The sequence below is a fragment of the Mixophyes fleayi genome, chromosome 5 (genome assembly GCF_038048845.1).
Source record: "Mixophyes fleayi isolate aMixFle1 chromosome 5, aMixFle1.hap1, whole genome shotgun sequence".
Classification (NCBI taxonomy): domain Eukaryota; kingdom Metazoa; phylum Chordata; class Amphibia; order Anura; family Limnodynastidae; genus Mixophyes; species Mixophyes fleayi.
Genome location: NC_134406.1, coordinates 176688344 through 176703683, shown reverse-complemented (window position 1 = coordinate 176703683; position 15340 = coordinate 176688344). Strand labels below are relative to the sequence as shown.

General features: G+C 38.8%; 1 protein-coding gene across 4 annotated transcripts in view; it reads left to right on the top strand.

The window, feature by feature from the left end:
* The window catches only part of ADTRP (androgen dependent TFPI regulating protein), an 84506-nt gene extending 73009 nt beyond the window's left edge, over nucleotides 1–11497 (top strand). For 2 of the 4 annotated variants that reach the window (XM_075211321.1, XM_075211323.1), the window contains 2 exons: nucleotides 6088–6239; nucleotides 11285–11497. In XM_075211321.1, the coding sequence (XP_075067422.1) occupies nucleotides 6088–6239; nucleotides 11285–11316 (184 nt within the window). In that variant the 3' untranslated portion in view covers nucleotides 11317–11497. The remainder of the gene's footprint in view (nucleotides 1–6087; nucleotides 6240–11284) is intronic. The other 2 variants (XM_075211322.1, XM_075211324.1) reach the window with 2 other exon arrangements.
* The last annotated feature ends 3843 nt before the right edge of the window (nucleotides 11498–15340 follow it).

Below are 15340 nucleotides of genomic sequence, written 5' to 3'. Positions count from 1 at the left end.
AGCAAGTACCAAATCTGCATACAAATGTAAGAGTATACTTTTTCTGTAGGCATGCGCAGTACAAATTTATGTATTTATGATAAAAAAAAATAGGCATACGCCCAACTCAGCATGAGTCATCCAGTCTCCTTCAGATCCTTTTACAAAGTCTCTCTCCAGAAACAGTAAAACCAAGAGCTTACCAACTCCAAACTGTGCTCCTGGAGACACTTTCTCATAGGCACTAATCAGAGAGTGAGCTAGAGAGTGAGTGTATACACATGACTTATTCTTATTGGCCAAACCACAGGTAACACAATCAATCTGCCAAATATTTGGCTGGGAAATGTATGGACAGAGTAGCACCCCACCTTTCCATAGTGCATACTTCAGAAAACCAGTCCTTTGGCAGAGTTTTATCCATTTATCCATCTATCTCTTGCTAAAGTGGAACTAAATCCCCCTAAATGTCAAAACTAGGTAATTGGCAACTATACATACTAATGACAAATTAGTTATACAGTCATGGCCAAAGTATTGGCACCCTTGCACTTTTTTCAAGTAGCTCACAATTTCCTCTGAGCATAACTTGAATTTAACAACAGCATCTGGTTTACACAATTATTTTACTGTTAATATTAAAGTCCTTTTGTTTTTATATTCTGAATTTAATATGGCATATGTTTTAAAATTAGAAAATGAAAAGAAATGGCATTGAAAACATTATTAACATAGTGGACTTAATATTTGGCAGCACAGCCTTTGTTCAAAATAACTATAGCCATGAATGAGCTTTCTGAACCTCTCTATTAACAGCTCCACTCTTCTTGTGCAATCTGCTCTAGTTGACTTCAAAGGAGACCCAGCTTTCTGACACTGGGTTCAACATTGCACTCCAAAGTGACCTTTCAAACACCAGATTTCATGCACATGTTCAAGGCACCCAGTGCCAAATCCAGCACAACAACTCAAAAAATCACTGAGTCGCCTCTATGTTTGTAGGGAAGTAATTATTTTCTTTGAAAGCTTAATTTTGCTTTCTGCAAACAAAGGGATGATGTGCTTTACCAAAAAGCTTTAATTTGGTCTCATCTGTCAGAATATTCTCCCTGTTAGGTAATTCATTGCTGGATTGAGGAAAGAGGCATGAAAAAAGTTCAAACAACTGCGCGTTTAGTTAAATATCTTGAATACATCCAGAGTAAACTCATGATCATATACAGAGAAAATACAGTTTGCTACTGATTAATAAGCACAGAACAAAGTTTCTAGTAATGGTATGCTCTGACAGTTGTAGTGAATTAAAGATATCCAGAGACACTGACAGTCTGCAATCCTTCACAAATAATAATTAAAGTTCAGATTTGTAGAAAAAGACAAAGTACTCACAAGATGCAATATCATAAATGGACTGTAGACAATATTTCTGATCACCAGAAGGTAGCAAAACTCCAACCACAACTGAGACAATCCCAGAGCCCTTTAGTGCATTATTGTCACTCACCGGACTGTGAGTGCTTCTTCCCGGACATTTAGGAACCGTGGCCGTCCTCCATCCTGAGGGACTGCGCATGCGCAGCCCTTTCTAAACCTTCAGTGTATGTTCCTTTAACTTAATTGGCAGATCAGGCAACCTCCCTATATTAAGCACCTGTGGTCAACACCACGTTGCCTGATCTTGGAGTCTCATTCCCCATGAGTCTCTGAAGGTGTTCCTGTGTTTCCTCGTTTATTCAGCCCAGCTGATTCCTGTGGTTTCCAAACCACTTCTACCTCTGTGGTTTCCAAACCACTTCTACTACTGTGGTTCCCATACCACAGCTTCCCTTCTGTGTATCATCGTGACTGTGAGCTGATTCCTATCCGCTGCCTCCGTGCACTACAGTCTTCTAACCACTTCAACTCTACCATGTATTATTGGGACTGTTAGCTGATGCCTATCCGCTGCCTCCGTGCACTACAGTCTTTCATTCACATCCACTCACCTGTTCATGATTGTGACTGCTAGCTGATTCCTATCCGCTGCCTCCGTGCACTACAGTCTTCAACCTGCAACTCGTCTGTGTTTCATCATCGTGACTGCTAGCTGATTCCTATCCGCTGCCTCCGTGCACTACAGTCTTCAACCTGCAACTCGTCTGTGTTTCATCATCGTGACTGCTAGCTGATTCCTATCCGCTGCCTCCGTGCACTACAGTCTTCAACCTGCAACTCGTCTGTGTTTCATCATCGTGACTGCTAGCTGATTCCTATCCGCTGCCTCCATGCACTACAGTCTTCAACCTGCAACCCGTCTGTGTTTCATCGTGACTGTTTGGCTGATTCCTATCCGCTGCCTCTGTGCGCTTCAGTCTTAAGTCCTTGTCAACTCTCCCGTGTTTCCTTGAGTCTGCTGCTACTATTGCTACCCGCTACTCTCCGTGATCAACAGTTCCAGTTCAACTCTGCTCTCCCGTGTCCCATCGTTACTGCACCTGCTGGTTGCTATTGGCTACCTCCGTGTTCCCGCAGAGACCCGCTGCTGCTACTCCTCAGCGCTACTCATCCATCTACTGCTGATCCGCTCTCCACGCTTTCCTGTGTTCCCTGCTGGTCTACCTACCTGTGCGCTGCACCTACTAGACCACCGCTTCACCCATCCAGGGACTTCGCATCCTGCCGGCCTCCTGCCGTTCAGGTATCTCTGCACTCCTGTCTGACTGCCTTCTCCTGAACCACGGTATGCATACTTCTCATTGACTGTACTGTGTATTGCATACCTTGCTGGACTGTGTTGGTTCTCCTCTGGAGTGTGCTATCCGCTGAGTCTATTGCCATCATTGACTGTGTTATCTCGTGCTGGATTACTTCAAGAGACTTTCTATATTGGCAGTGTTGTTCAGTCATCTATACATTTATATTGTGCATATTACTGTGGATCAAAGTCAAGGTGCCCGTGTATATCTTGTGTTGCAGTCTCTCCCCGTGCACCTCCACACATATATATTCAGTGGTACAACTTGCTAGTGGCAGACCACTGACCCCTGTTTCCAGTTTCACCTGTTCCAGTATCCTCTCACATAGCAGTGGTACAACTTGCTAACGCAGACCACTGACTCCCCGGATACCTCCACTTGGATTCTATTCCTTCACTCAGACAGCGGTACAACTTGCTATCCGCAGACCGCTGACTCTCATCACCCCCTCGTTTCTGTTGGACATTCCTCCTCACTATAGCAGTGGTACAACTTGCTACCGCAGACCACTGACTACCTTCACGTGTCCTTTGTCCATACAGTTCCTCGTGTATTACTACCTCCATATTGCCAGTGCTGCTAGTCATAGACTTTCCTGAGCATCTCATCATCTGCTATTTCCTGTTCCGTGATCACCCTGCTACCAGAGTACCATATTACCACCTATACTGCTCTGGTAAGCCTATCACCTGGTGATCCCTGGGTAAAGACTCCTAGTGCCCGTGACAATTATCAGCAGGCAGAGTGATATAGAATAGGATTTCATTTTTAGCCAGCAGTCAAATATTATATATAAAACACAGAACACCAAAAAATTGACACCATCGTCATCTCGTCTATTCATAGACTATAACTAGAAATGTTGAAGCCAAAGCACAACACCAATATTGTATCGCCCGAACTAAGCATCTCTACAAAACAACTGGTTACATAGAAACATAGAGTTTGACGGCAGATAAGAACCGCTTGGCCCATCTAGTCCACCCATTGTTTTATTAACCTATGGTATCCTTAAACCTTATTTGATCCCTTATTCTTTATAAGGATATTCTTATGTCTATCCCAAGCATGTTTAAACTGCTCTACTGTATTAGGCTTTACCACATCTGATGGGAGGCTATTCCATTTATCCACCACCCTTTCTGTGAAGTAGTTTTTCCTCAAATTTCTGAACCTACTTCCCTCCAGTTTCAGTGCATGTCCTCGTGTTCTAGTACTTCTCGTCCTTTGAAGAATGTTTCCATCATGTACCTTGTTCAAACCCCTGATATATTTTAAAGTTTCTATCATGTCCCCCCTTTCCCTTCTCTGCTCCAAAGTATACATGTTAAGATATTTTAGTCTTTCCGGGTAAGTTTTGTGCTGTAGACCATGCACCATTTTAGTTTCCCTTCTTTGTACAGTTTCTATTGTATTTATATCTTTCTGGAGATATGGCCCCAAGAATTGAACACAGTATTCTAAATAAGGCCATACCAATGACCTATACAGTGGCATTATTACTTCTTTCTTTCTACTACTGATTCCTCTCCTTATGCAACCAAGCATCTGGCTTGCCTTCCTCATTGCTTTGTTGCATTACTTACCCGCCTTTAAGTCACCTGAAAAAGTGATTTCTAGATCCCTTTTCTCCTCAGTAGTTTCCATTATATTATATCTGCCATTAATACTATATTTAGCCAATATGAAACTTGATCCACAAGAAATTTATCCCCACCACCTTCATTCATCTCTAGTTTGTAGACACCTCCACAAACTAGAAGATATATATGCAGGGAAGTGGAAACATCTTTAGAGGTGCACTGTGCAAAAGTATAAACATCACATCAAAGTCTGACCTCCCACCACTTTAGAGCCACCCCTTTCATTAAATTAAACTTTTACATTTTTATCCTAAAATGCTGCTTGCTTTAGCCTCATTTATGACTTAAATTAATCATGAGGGTGAAAATGTCACATGTCTATACTACACAGGACACTATTTTGTGTTTGAAATTTTAAGTTTCTACATTAGGCAAAGGATGCCTCCACCAGACTGTTATTGGAAATTGCAGATTGTGTTCCATTAAAAGTAAAGCTTGGGTCCCAATCTCCACCAGCTCAGAGGTGGTGCAAAATTGTCCTTCAGTGGAGTGGAAATGGCTTTTGACTTCCTTTCATACAGCAAGCACTGTCCCTAAAATGTGCCATCACTCACATCAGTCCCTGCCCCATTGGGGATTACAGTCTAAATTCCCTAACATACACACACACACATACACACACACACACACACACACACACACACACACACACAGACAGACAAAGACAGACTAGGGTCAATTTGTTAGCAGCCAATTAACCTACCAGTATGTGAGGAAACCGGAGCACCCGGAGGAAACCCACAGAAACACGGGGAGAACATACAAACTCCTCACAGATAAGGCCAGGGTCGGGAATTGAACCCATGACCCCAGTGCTGTAAGGCAGAAGTGCTAACCACTTAGCCACCGTGCTGCCCGATAATATGAAACTGAAATTCTGTGCTCTGCCAAACTAGGTGCGGTAATCCACATTCTCTGTACTTAGCAAGGAACAACCCATCTCTGCTCAACTTTCTCTCAAAGTCTGGTGGAAGCATCGACTGTTCAGAAAACCCGTGCCTTGGCTGTTTTCCACTTCAGAAATGAGGCCGATTAAGCTGTTATCATCATGTGTATAAAATGAGTTTTGCTATGCTGTTTGACCTTACAAATACTACGTACATATATGTTTAATTTACAGATGGGACCTATATAATCATAACAATGTGGCACAAAAAAGTGTGGCTAGGCAGTTGTAAACTGTATATTTGTCCATTATGGTTAGCGTGGTTTATGGGTACATCACATCCTGCTGTAGAGAACATTAAATGCTGTGTTGGTTTGAACTAATCTTTAGGCTTATGAATATATTTGTCGTAGTAATATATTTTAAGGTTATATTATTTTCAGAGTTTATGCATAATTGCCCTGACTGCATTAAATAAAGGGCACATTTTATTTCTGCAAATGCCTAACAAATCACTCCTGACTTATACTCTAAAATCACAGGAATGTTTATTTGCTAAATTGAAGCATATTAAGTGAATTTTGACTAAATGTCAGTAAAAAATTGCAGCCAGAACAATGTTTATTCACAAAAAAAAAAGTATTTTTGTGATTTATTGTATAACTTGCAATCATTGGACTGGTAAAACTGTGTACAATTTTCTGTTTTAATTATACCTGAGAAAATATCTAAACTTTGCTGCAAGTTTTCAATAACACTTCGCTTAATTTTAAATTTAGTAAATTATCTTTACTTTAAAATGATATCATTTGGTAATTAAGATCTTTAATGTTCTCTTCTCTAGGATAATATGGATTTACTTTGCTGATGGAAACTGGGTTTATCCTTTTCTTGGATTACTTACTCCTTTTGGATTTTTAATATTTTTATTAAGCAGTCATATATTGGTTTTATCTGTTTATATTGTTGGAGAAACTCTTAACGATCTAGTTTGGGGTAAGTTAATTATTAAATGGAATATGTAAGTTATTTCACTGATCAGGTGTTTTAGCACACTATAGTGAAGAAACTGAAATGTAATGTAGTTTCAGGCACATCTAATAACCCTATTGTATAGACCAGAGGTGCACAACCGATGGATCCGGCCCAAAGGGGTATCCCACAATTTGGCTTTGGGGTATCTTGATTGTCAGATACGAAATATATTCTATTGTGAACCTCTTTGTTTGTCTTCCAAGACCAATGGTACACTGACACTTGGGGTTCTAGATCAATGACACAATTGTATCTGGGATCTCAGAACAATGGCACAAGAATACTTTGTGTAGCTGAACAATGGCAAAATGAGACTTGGGGCCAAGATCAATTGCACACTGGAACCTGGGTCCCCAGATCAATGGCACACTGATGCTTGCTAAAAAAAGATTGAGCACCACTGGTCTATACCTCCAGTCCTGTATAGGGACCTATACACACACCTTTGCTTCCAGCTACATAGCAATCAGCCTGAGGAACCCACAGATACCTTAAGCTGGCTTCTAGACAGTGCTGTATATAGGAAAGCAGCTGCTCCTGCAGCAGGTGCACTTAATCAGTCCCGTCCTATTCAACAAGACTGAAAAGATCTCCATTGAACTCCCCTGAGTAGTACTGTATTAATTGCAACTTCTTGTGCTGATTCCTTGACATACGTAGCCCAATCTAACTAGAGGTAATGGATATAGGGGGAAACCCCCTATTTGTTGCATGAGGTGTAGAACTTAAGGATGATGGGGTTGTTTAAAAATAGACAAGTGCTTTTACAAACATCTTCAGCAGATTGACACAATTGACACAATTCATCCATGCATTCAGATAAAGACACTGGAGGTCATTTACGAAGCGCAAAATGTCCACTCTGCAACGCAAATAGCTCTGGATTTGTTGTACACCTGGATTTGTGTTGCGATGCACAGGTTCACAGAGCAAAATCTAATATATATAAGCCTAGCGGCGTGTGTTAGTGTGTGTGTGTGTGGAAAAAACTATTTTCTCAGAAAGGGCTCATCCAATTGACCTGAAATTTGGTATACTGACATTATTTGACAAAAAAAATTATAATAGTGAAGTCAGTTAACTTCCATCATCCCCCTTCCCCCCATGGGAGGGGTAGTAAAGGCTAAACTTACGAGTTGAGGGCTCAAACTCTTGACCATGTGGGTATTTATTTACCAGAGCTTGTGTTTGGTCATGGACAATTGTATGTCGCATTTTCACAAGTACGGAGAAGCAGGGATGTGAAAGTGCAGGTTATGAATACTGCCCTTCAAGGAAGATTGATTGAGCACAGCGATAAGGTGTTAAGCAGAAACGTTGTGTATCGAGAGGTTTTAGAACAGTAAGACAATGGAGATTAAGGATGTGGTGATGAAGATGAAGGATGAGGTGATGGAGAAGAATGATGAGGTGGTGACATGTGGACAAAACCACGTTAAAAAAGGGCGCTTACGTCGGGAAGTAACGCTCTTCCCCTGAGGAGGCCTGGCCTAGCCCCAAATGCATGACAAGAACCTTTTTAACACCTTAAGTAGCTTGATTTGACTAGAATGCATGAGTATCATGCACGGGTTAATTTGTGAATGCATATGAGGGGAAATAGCAGTTTGCCCAAGTAGAGTCCAATGCAGTAAGGAGTTCCTAGAGTAGCTACGAGTAGACGCACTGCTAAACCTCGATTTGCTATGCAGTATAGATATGAGACTTCAATTTATGGAGTTGAAGTAAACTAAAAGAAATAAAGGAGTGCACTTTCTGGGGTGTTCCTAGTTGTGTGGAGAGGCATTTGACAAAGGGACTTGAATTTTGCACCAGCTCAGAGCTGTTGGATTTTGGCCAATACTTTTAATGGGACCTGTTTTGTGCCTGCATTTTGGAATATGACAGAAAGCACTTTTCTGTAAGATGCCTGACCCAAGGTTTGAATCATAACTTCCAAGTTATTGGCAATAGCCTTTGAGCTCAGTCACCTTCTGCTCATCTTTTCTTTGTTTCATAAAACATGATTTTTAGATCACTTGTTTTATAAACCCCTCTGTCTTTCTGAGGCATTGCCTGTACAACAAGTTCTGTACTTCAGTTGGCTAAATTCCTTTTGCAGCTACTGAGTACTGACCAGAGCTGTTTGGCTATGTGTGAATACTTGTAGCCTTGATCTTCTGCTATCTGCACATGACCTTAGATTGGATTCTGACTTTGATTCTGAGCAGCCTTTATCCTCCTTTCACCTAGCGAGATCTTGTGGGTTTCTCTGCGGTATGGTCAATCACTCTTTTGCAGCAGTCTCTGTTGAGCAACAGGGTTCCCATTTCACTCTGCACACTAGGTTAGCCAGCGCCCATCGCTAATGGCATAGTGAGTACTTATTTGGGATCTTTCCTGCCAATTTACAGACGTAATCAAATACTACATACAAGTAATTTAATCAAACACTACATACAAGTTAATGTAATCAAACACTACAAATAGTGTAATCAAACACTACAAATAGTGTAGTCAAACACTTCATACACACAAATTGCCACCTGTAGTAAAGACAATCCCCTGACTTCCCCCCCCCCCCCACATACTCTCATAGTTTATAAAACCTATATATGAGCCTAAACCGGGTGTATTTTAAAAAATAAAGTTTGTTTTACTTATGGCATAGGAGATTGGACTGTATGTGAAGTTTACACTTTTGCACAATGCGCCTGTAAAGTCTTGTTCACCTGTCTGCGCATTAAGGCACATTTACTTTGCAGAGGCAGCTTAAAAGCATGCACTTTGAAGTATGCTGGGGGTTCATTAAGATACACTGGTGCAACACCAAGGTGTTTTGTAGTGCGCTTCATAAATGATCTCCACTAAGTACATCAGAGCTGTTCTTGTACAAAGAGAATATTACATATGCAACATAACTTTCTAGCATGTACCACTGTTTCCAAAACTTTATTATTATTATTATTATTATTATTATTATTATTATTATTATTTTTTTCCTTAAGATCTTGTAAGCCCACTATTGGATAGAAACATATTTTAAAACCTGTCTAATATTTAGATAGAAATTTACTTAAAAAAATTATTTTCTGTATACTTAATTAAATATGTCCAGCATAATAGAATAGACGGATTTATACACCTAGGCATAAATATGTCAGTACAAATTTGAAGATAAATAACTGGAATGTTATGCTTTGCTATTCAGGATTTTTGGCTCATATCAGCAGCTCATTTTGGTGTCTACAAGGTGTGCAATCTCTCTTATGTTACTCATGATGGAAGTGGGAACAAATATTCCAAAACATGTTATAAAAGGGGAAAAGCGCTGTAAGACTGGACAGTACCTTCATATTGTGTATACAAAAATGTATTTGTAGGACTACATTTCTTTAAGTGATATCAATATGAAACTCAGCAGCCTCTATTTATTCCTATGGAATTTGGGTTTTTTAAAAAGTTTATCTATAGTATTTACTAATTTACTAATGTAGATGTAACAGTGCAAATGTAAAGTAACTCTTAAAAAGTAAAACTTATTGCCATCTTTTATATTAGACTAATAAAAACTTATTGTGGATTGGGTGCAGTGTGTAATTGTGAATTTGCACCTATATTCGTAAATTATTATTATTAGTTTACTATGATTAGTATATTATGATTATAACATATTTATATTTGTGTGTGATCACATGATGCTTGCACATTTACTAATATTACATTTAGAAGGAAAAGATAGACAATGGAATCAATTGTCTGAATTGTTGATACGGTTTAGTACATATTTTGTACTTAAATACTATATTACTAAATGATCCCTTCTTATGCCTAAGCCACATTTGTCACTTATTGATTGATAGTTTTAAATAGTTTGTCTACTAAAAATAGTTCAATTGATTAGAAGCACCTGTATAATTCCCATGTAGCATTAGATTATTGTAACATTCACCTGTGTGTTTTGCTAAATGTTGTACAATTCACTAATCTTCAATGTAAACTAAAATGATGGTCATTTGAATACAACAATTATTTGCCAATTATTGGATATGGATGCAGGTATGAGTACATACTATAAGTACTTAATAATATGATGTCCTCGTATTGCATAATGCAACTCTGCAACTTCTAAAGAACCACTAACAGTAAATATTTATCCAACAGCTGCAGGTTACTAAATAACTACGTATTGCTAAGCAGCAATGTATCCATTGTGTTTAACTAGAACTCATCAATTTGGTGCGACATGGATTGAGTTAACCTGCCTGCCAGTAAAGAAAAAATGTAATCGGCAATACATTTCAAGTTGAAAGAGAAGAGCACAAAAATAACAATAATGAAATACTCCTATATGTGATGATGGTACTCCCACTACAGAGCTTGTCTCAATCACATTGAAAGATAAGCAATATAACTTGGGGAAGTGTAGATCTACCTGTGAAGTGTATGGTTGAGGGAATAGGTACAAGAGAGAAAGGGGAAGTGAAGAAGGTCCAGTACACAGCTTCTAAATGTTACAATGACAGCAGATATAGAGATGTCCAATACATTGTAACACAAAGAACTGACATTAATTACAAAGCTCAATATCCTGGTTGTCCATTAAATTATTTAAATAAAAAAAAAACAGTTACAGACTGCTCTGCATGTGTTTCACTATGTAACTAGTTTAAGAATGGAGCTTATTACTGGTAAGGAGCTGTCACAAGTAACAGCACCATTCCTCCATTAGTGTGCCATTAAAATCTTTTATATTAGTAGCGATTATTATAGCTTTTAACAAATTAGATATATTACTTAATTGCTAATATATTTAGGCTTTCTAACCCCCATCCTCCCTTCCCCTGAATAATATATCTTTGCCTTAAAACTCAATCAAATATTTTTTTTAAAAAATAATATATTAGCTGTTATCAAGAGAGGAGACAAATACAAAAGGTAAGATTTTTTTTTTTTTAAAAGCATAAGGTTACTGTTATTGTATTTAAAATTGTATTTATCATCTTTTTTTTTCTTTCTCGCTCAAGCAGAAGCACAGCACAAGAAAATGAAAATATAAGCCGCCATCACAGTGCAAGTGCTATAAGAATAAATGACAATGGACGTGCTATCATACTTCTCCATAATGCAGGGTCCAGCAGCTATTAGTCATAACTGACAGCATGTGGAATTGGTCTATTGAAGAACACAGAGATGGCCAACACATAAACCTAGTCCCCTTATTAAAAGGAAAAACTACATATGTTTGTGCTTTGTGAACTCATTACTGTGATTTACAAATGTACCTAAAAAGTTAAGTGTGTCTCCAGTTATCTGCTTCAGAAAAGATTTATTTAAGAAGCATTGTTTCATTTGTAAACAGATTACTAGTAGTAATATTCTATCTACAGCTTGCTATGACCTAAACTATTGTTTTCCTTCTAAATTTTTCACACAATAGCAAATGAATTGGAAAGAAAACTATAACCGCAATGAACTATATTGATACATGGATTCATACAGTTTAATATTAATATGTATCAATGAACTACATGTATCAATGTTGTTTACTCATTGTGGATATACCCCGTGTGTGGTGTATCTAACTAGGGGCTTTCTCATGCTCTGAGATATAAATTAGTAAATTTGCAAACAAGGGTGTATGTGGAAGTCAGTGTGTTTATTTCTAGGAATTTCTATGCTGCTGGTCTCAACGGGCCCTGGATGTAGTTTTACAAATACACGCATACCTGATCAGTTTATGTTACTGGGGCCAGCAGTGCACCTGTAAAAAATGCCCAAATCTATCTTTAAACAATTATTCCACCAGCAAGGGGTGTTGGGAGAAGCACCACTGCTTTCAACACAGGACTGTTCTGTTCTACAAGGGGCGCAATTTTCTTGAATGTCCGATTCATTTCTCTGTCAGCATTCGCAATTCAAATTTAGCTTTTTGCTATTCACAGCTAAACTAATTAGGGATTTGTAACAAGATACCACAGATTCTCTACTTAATCCTTAGCCAAGGTGCACCAATCAATGCTACAAACTGGATTTAATCTTTGTAGACAGCTGATAAGACAAACATATATTAGCCAGGCCTAATGACAATTGTTCATGATATACTTAAGTGATGTCACTGGTTAAGCTGGGTACACACTACACAGTATTCATCCAATAATCGGCTAAATCAGCCGACATACGACCGCTCGTTCAAAAGTCGGGTCAGTGTGTACAGTGACACGATGGTCGAAAGTCTGCCCAAATGGACGATTGTCGCCTCATTTGGTTGGTCGTACCGTTTAAATATTTTCGTTCCAATCTCATTTCCGTTGTGTAGTGTGTATAAACTTCCGACCGATCCACAACAGTGAGTACGAAATTACAGTCATTGCTCACGACAACATGGCTGTAAAAAGTCGCTAAAGGGACGTCCACTCTTCCCTTTATCGTCCTAAACAAGGCTAGTGTGTATGCAGTCCATGGACCGAGTGATCGGAACATCGATCGCATGTAAAATCGCTCGGCATAAAAAGTTGGTTGAAATTTCTGTAGTGTGTACCCAGCTTAACTAATGAATTGATAGGCTGCATCCTATGCATGTGTGGCAATCTATACACATATTTACACACACAGGGGATAAGCAAAACATAAAAACACAATAAACATTGATTCCTGATTGGAAGAGGGCAGCTATAATTTCTAGCCCTGTGTTGGATTTACCTGTACTGAGAGATGATTGCAGAAGCTAGAAGTAAAACTCTCCTGTATCTGTAAGTACTGAGTCTGTTGCATTCCACAAACAGAATGTATTCCAGCAGAAGGACTCTATAAATTACTAGTGGGGAAAGAGTGGTTGAAGCAACCTTACCTTTACTTTAAGGTAAGAAACCAGTTTAGAAACAAATTATTGAGCCAACACTTTCATACAGGATCTGAATGCATAACAGATAACTTTCCAGAACTGCCTCCTCATTACTTACATGGTGCACAAGTGTCAATGCTTAACAATTTTGTTACATATGAGATGTATCAATTACTTGAATTTGCCTCACCTCTAACAAGGTGGTCATAAAGCTCATCAACCTCATGAGTACATCAGATCATGAGTACATCTCAAATACGTGTTATGACACCCATCCCAGACAATTTCTTCAGCTTCTATGGTTCTATATTACATACATCAGCAATGTGCAGATGTCTGAAATGCCTAAAGTGTATTGTTATACTAACTTTTAGAATCAATGAGCAAAATACTGAAATTGTGATTGACTCTTTCCTCTAGTTTTTCACAATGAATGGAGAAGTCGATTAAATTGCAGATTTTTCAAACCCTCTAGACAGTCTATTCCAGTGATGGGCAAACTTTTTCAGGAGCGGGCCAAATAAACAAGAAAAACTTTAGGCGGGCCAATATAATTCATTAAAAAACTCAAATATCGAAATATATAATACAAATTTTTTGAATGGGACGGGAGGGTGTTATATAGCAGTGTTACCTCTATAAGTGCAGCGATCGTACAGACACAGCACTTATTTCAGCAGGTTGTTGCATCCGTCTTTCTGGTGAGCCACAAACTGACAACACAGCAGCCAATCGAAATCTTAGTATATGGCCCAGCCCATCTCTTCTCACATGACTTTCAGCCATTAGGGGTGGGCAGGTGTTTGAGTCATTGACATACGAAGTGTCCTTTTAGATAGGAGCATGAAGTGTATTGGAGGAAATAGCTGGCAAAGCATAAAAATGAAGGTTCTGACACATAGGGTCGGTCCTAATAATTTTATGCATATTTTAATGAATTTTTTTAAAAATATTGGCGGGCCGGATAGAACCTCTAAGTGGGCCGGATCTGGCCCGCGGGTTGTAGTTTGCCCATCACTGGTGTCTATTCAATTAAGGATAGATAGATGATAGATCTATTTAGAGCATACAGTTACATTTATGCATTATGCCACACTGAATACAATATAAAATTACAAAAGTTTTGAATATAATACAAGCAATTGTTCTTTAAACTGCCAATGGCCTACCCAACAAGCAAGCTAGTGTAAGATCTACATGATGAAGGGGACTTCTGTTCTTTTGGTTATTGTCAATGGCTCCAATGGGAGGCAAAGTCTAATATTACTCCTGGTTGGGGAAAACAAGCAGCTGAATAACAAGTAAGTAAAAGATCTAAAGCACAAGACGAACTGAAATACAAGACAAAGCATAGGTCAGGGGCAGGCAGCAGTGAAGCAAGAAATGGCAGTGGTCAAGGTAGGAAGATATCAATTGAAGTCAGGAAGCCAAGGTCAAGATCCAAGAAACAGCAGGGAAAAGTTTATGCACTTTTTCAGAGCAAAGAAACCTGCGGCACAGGAGAGGGTAGTGGGAGACTGAAGGGTTAGTTAGCCGGGGAACTTATTTGATTGGCCTTATGTAGAACACAAGTGGAAAAACTGAATAATTAGTTTCCAGAGGGTACTCAGAACAAGGCCATAGAGAACGAGAGGTGTTGAACCAGTGGCTGAGCTGTAACACCACTGATTATGGACAAAAAGTAAGATTGGTTCACACACATAGAGAAAAAAAAGGGTGGTCAAAATGCATGGGAATTAGCATAATGAAAACAAGGTAAAGACAGAGGCCTGCATTTGACAGACTTTACTGGGCCAGCAAGAATGACTGTATACATCTGAAGAAAGGTCAGATAAATATTACTCAGGAAACCTAATCAAAACATAAAGCAAGTATTCATAAAGTGTAATAGAACAGACATGATTATTTTGCTGAAAGTCGATTTGACATATATTGACAAAGAAATGCTAAAGGTAACATGGGTATTATTCAGAAATATGATTAGTATCTTTTATAAGAGTCTTTCTTTCCACTGATTGTGCAAGAAAGAAGCATATTTTTGAAGTTAAGCTGAATTCCCTCCTCAACTGTAGCAGTCTAATAATACCAGCATCACACATTTAAGTTTAATTTGAGTATGCGTCATATTATAGATGTATCTTTAGAAATGTGAGACATCAATGGGCTTGTCAGATCATTTATATGAAGAATTTCAAGGAGCAATGGACACAATAAATAATAAAATATAGCACATTAGTCA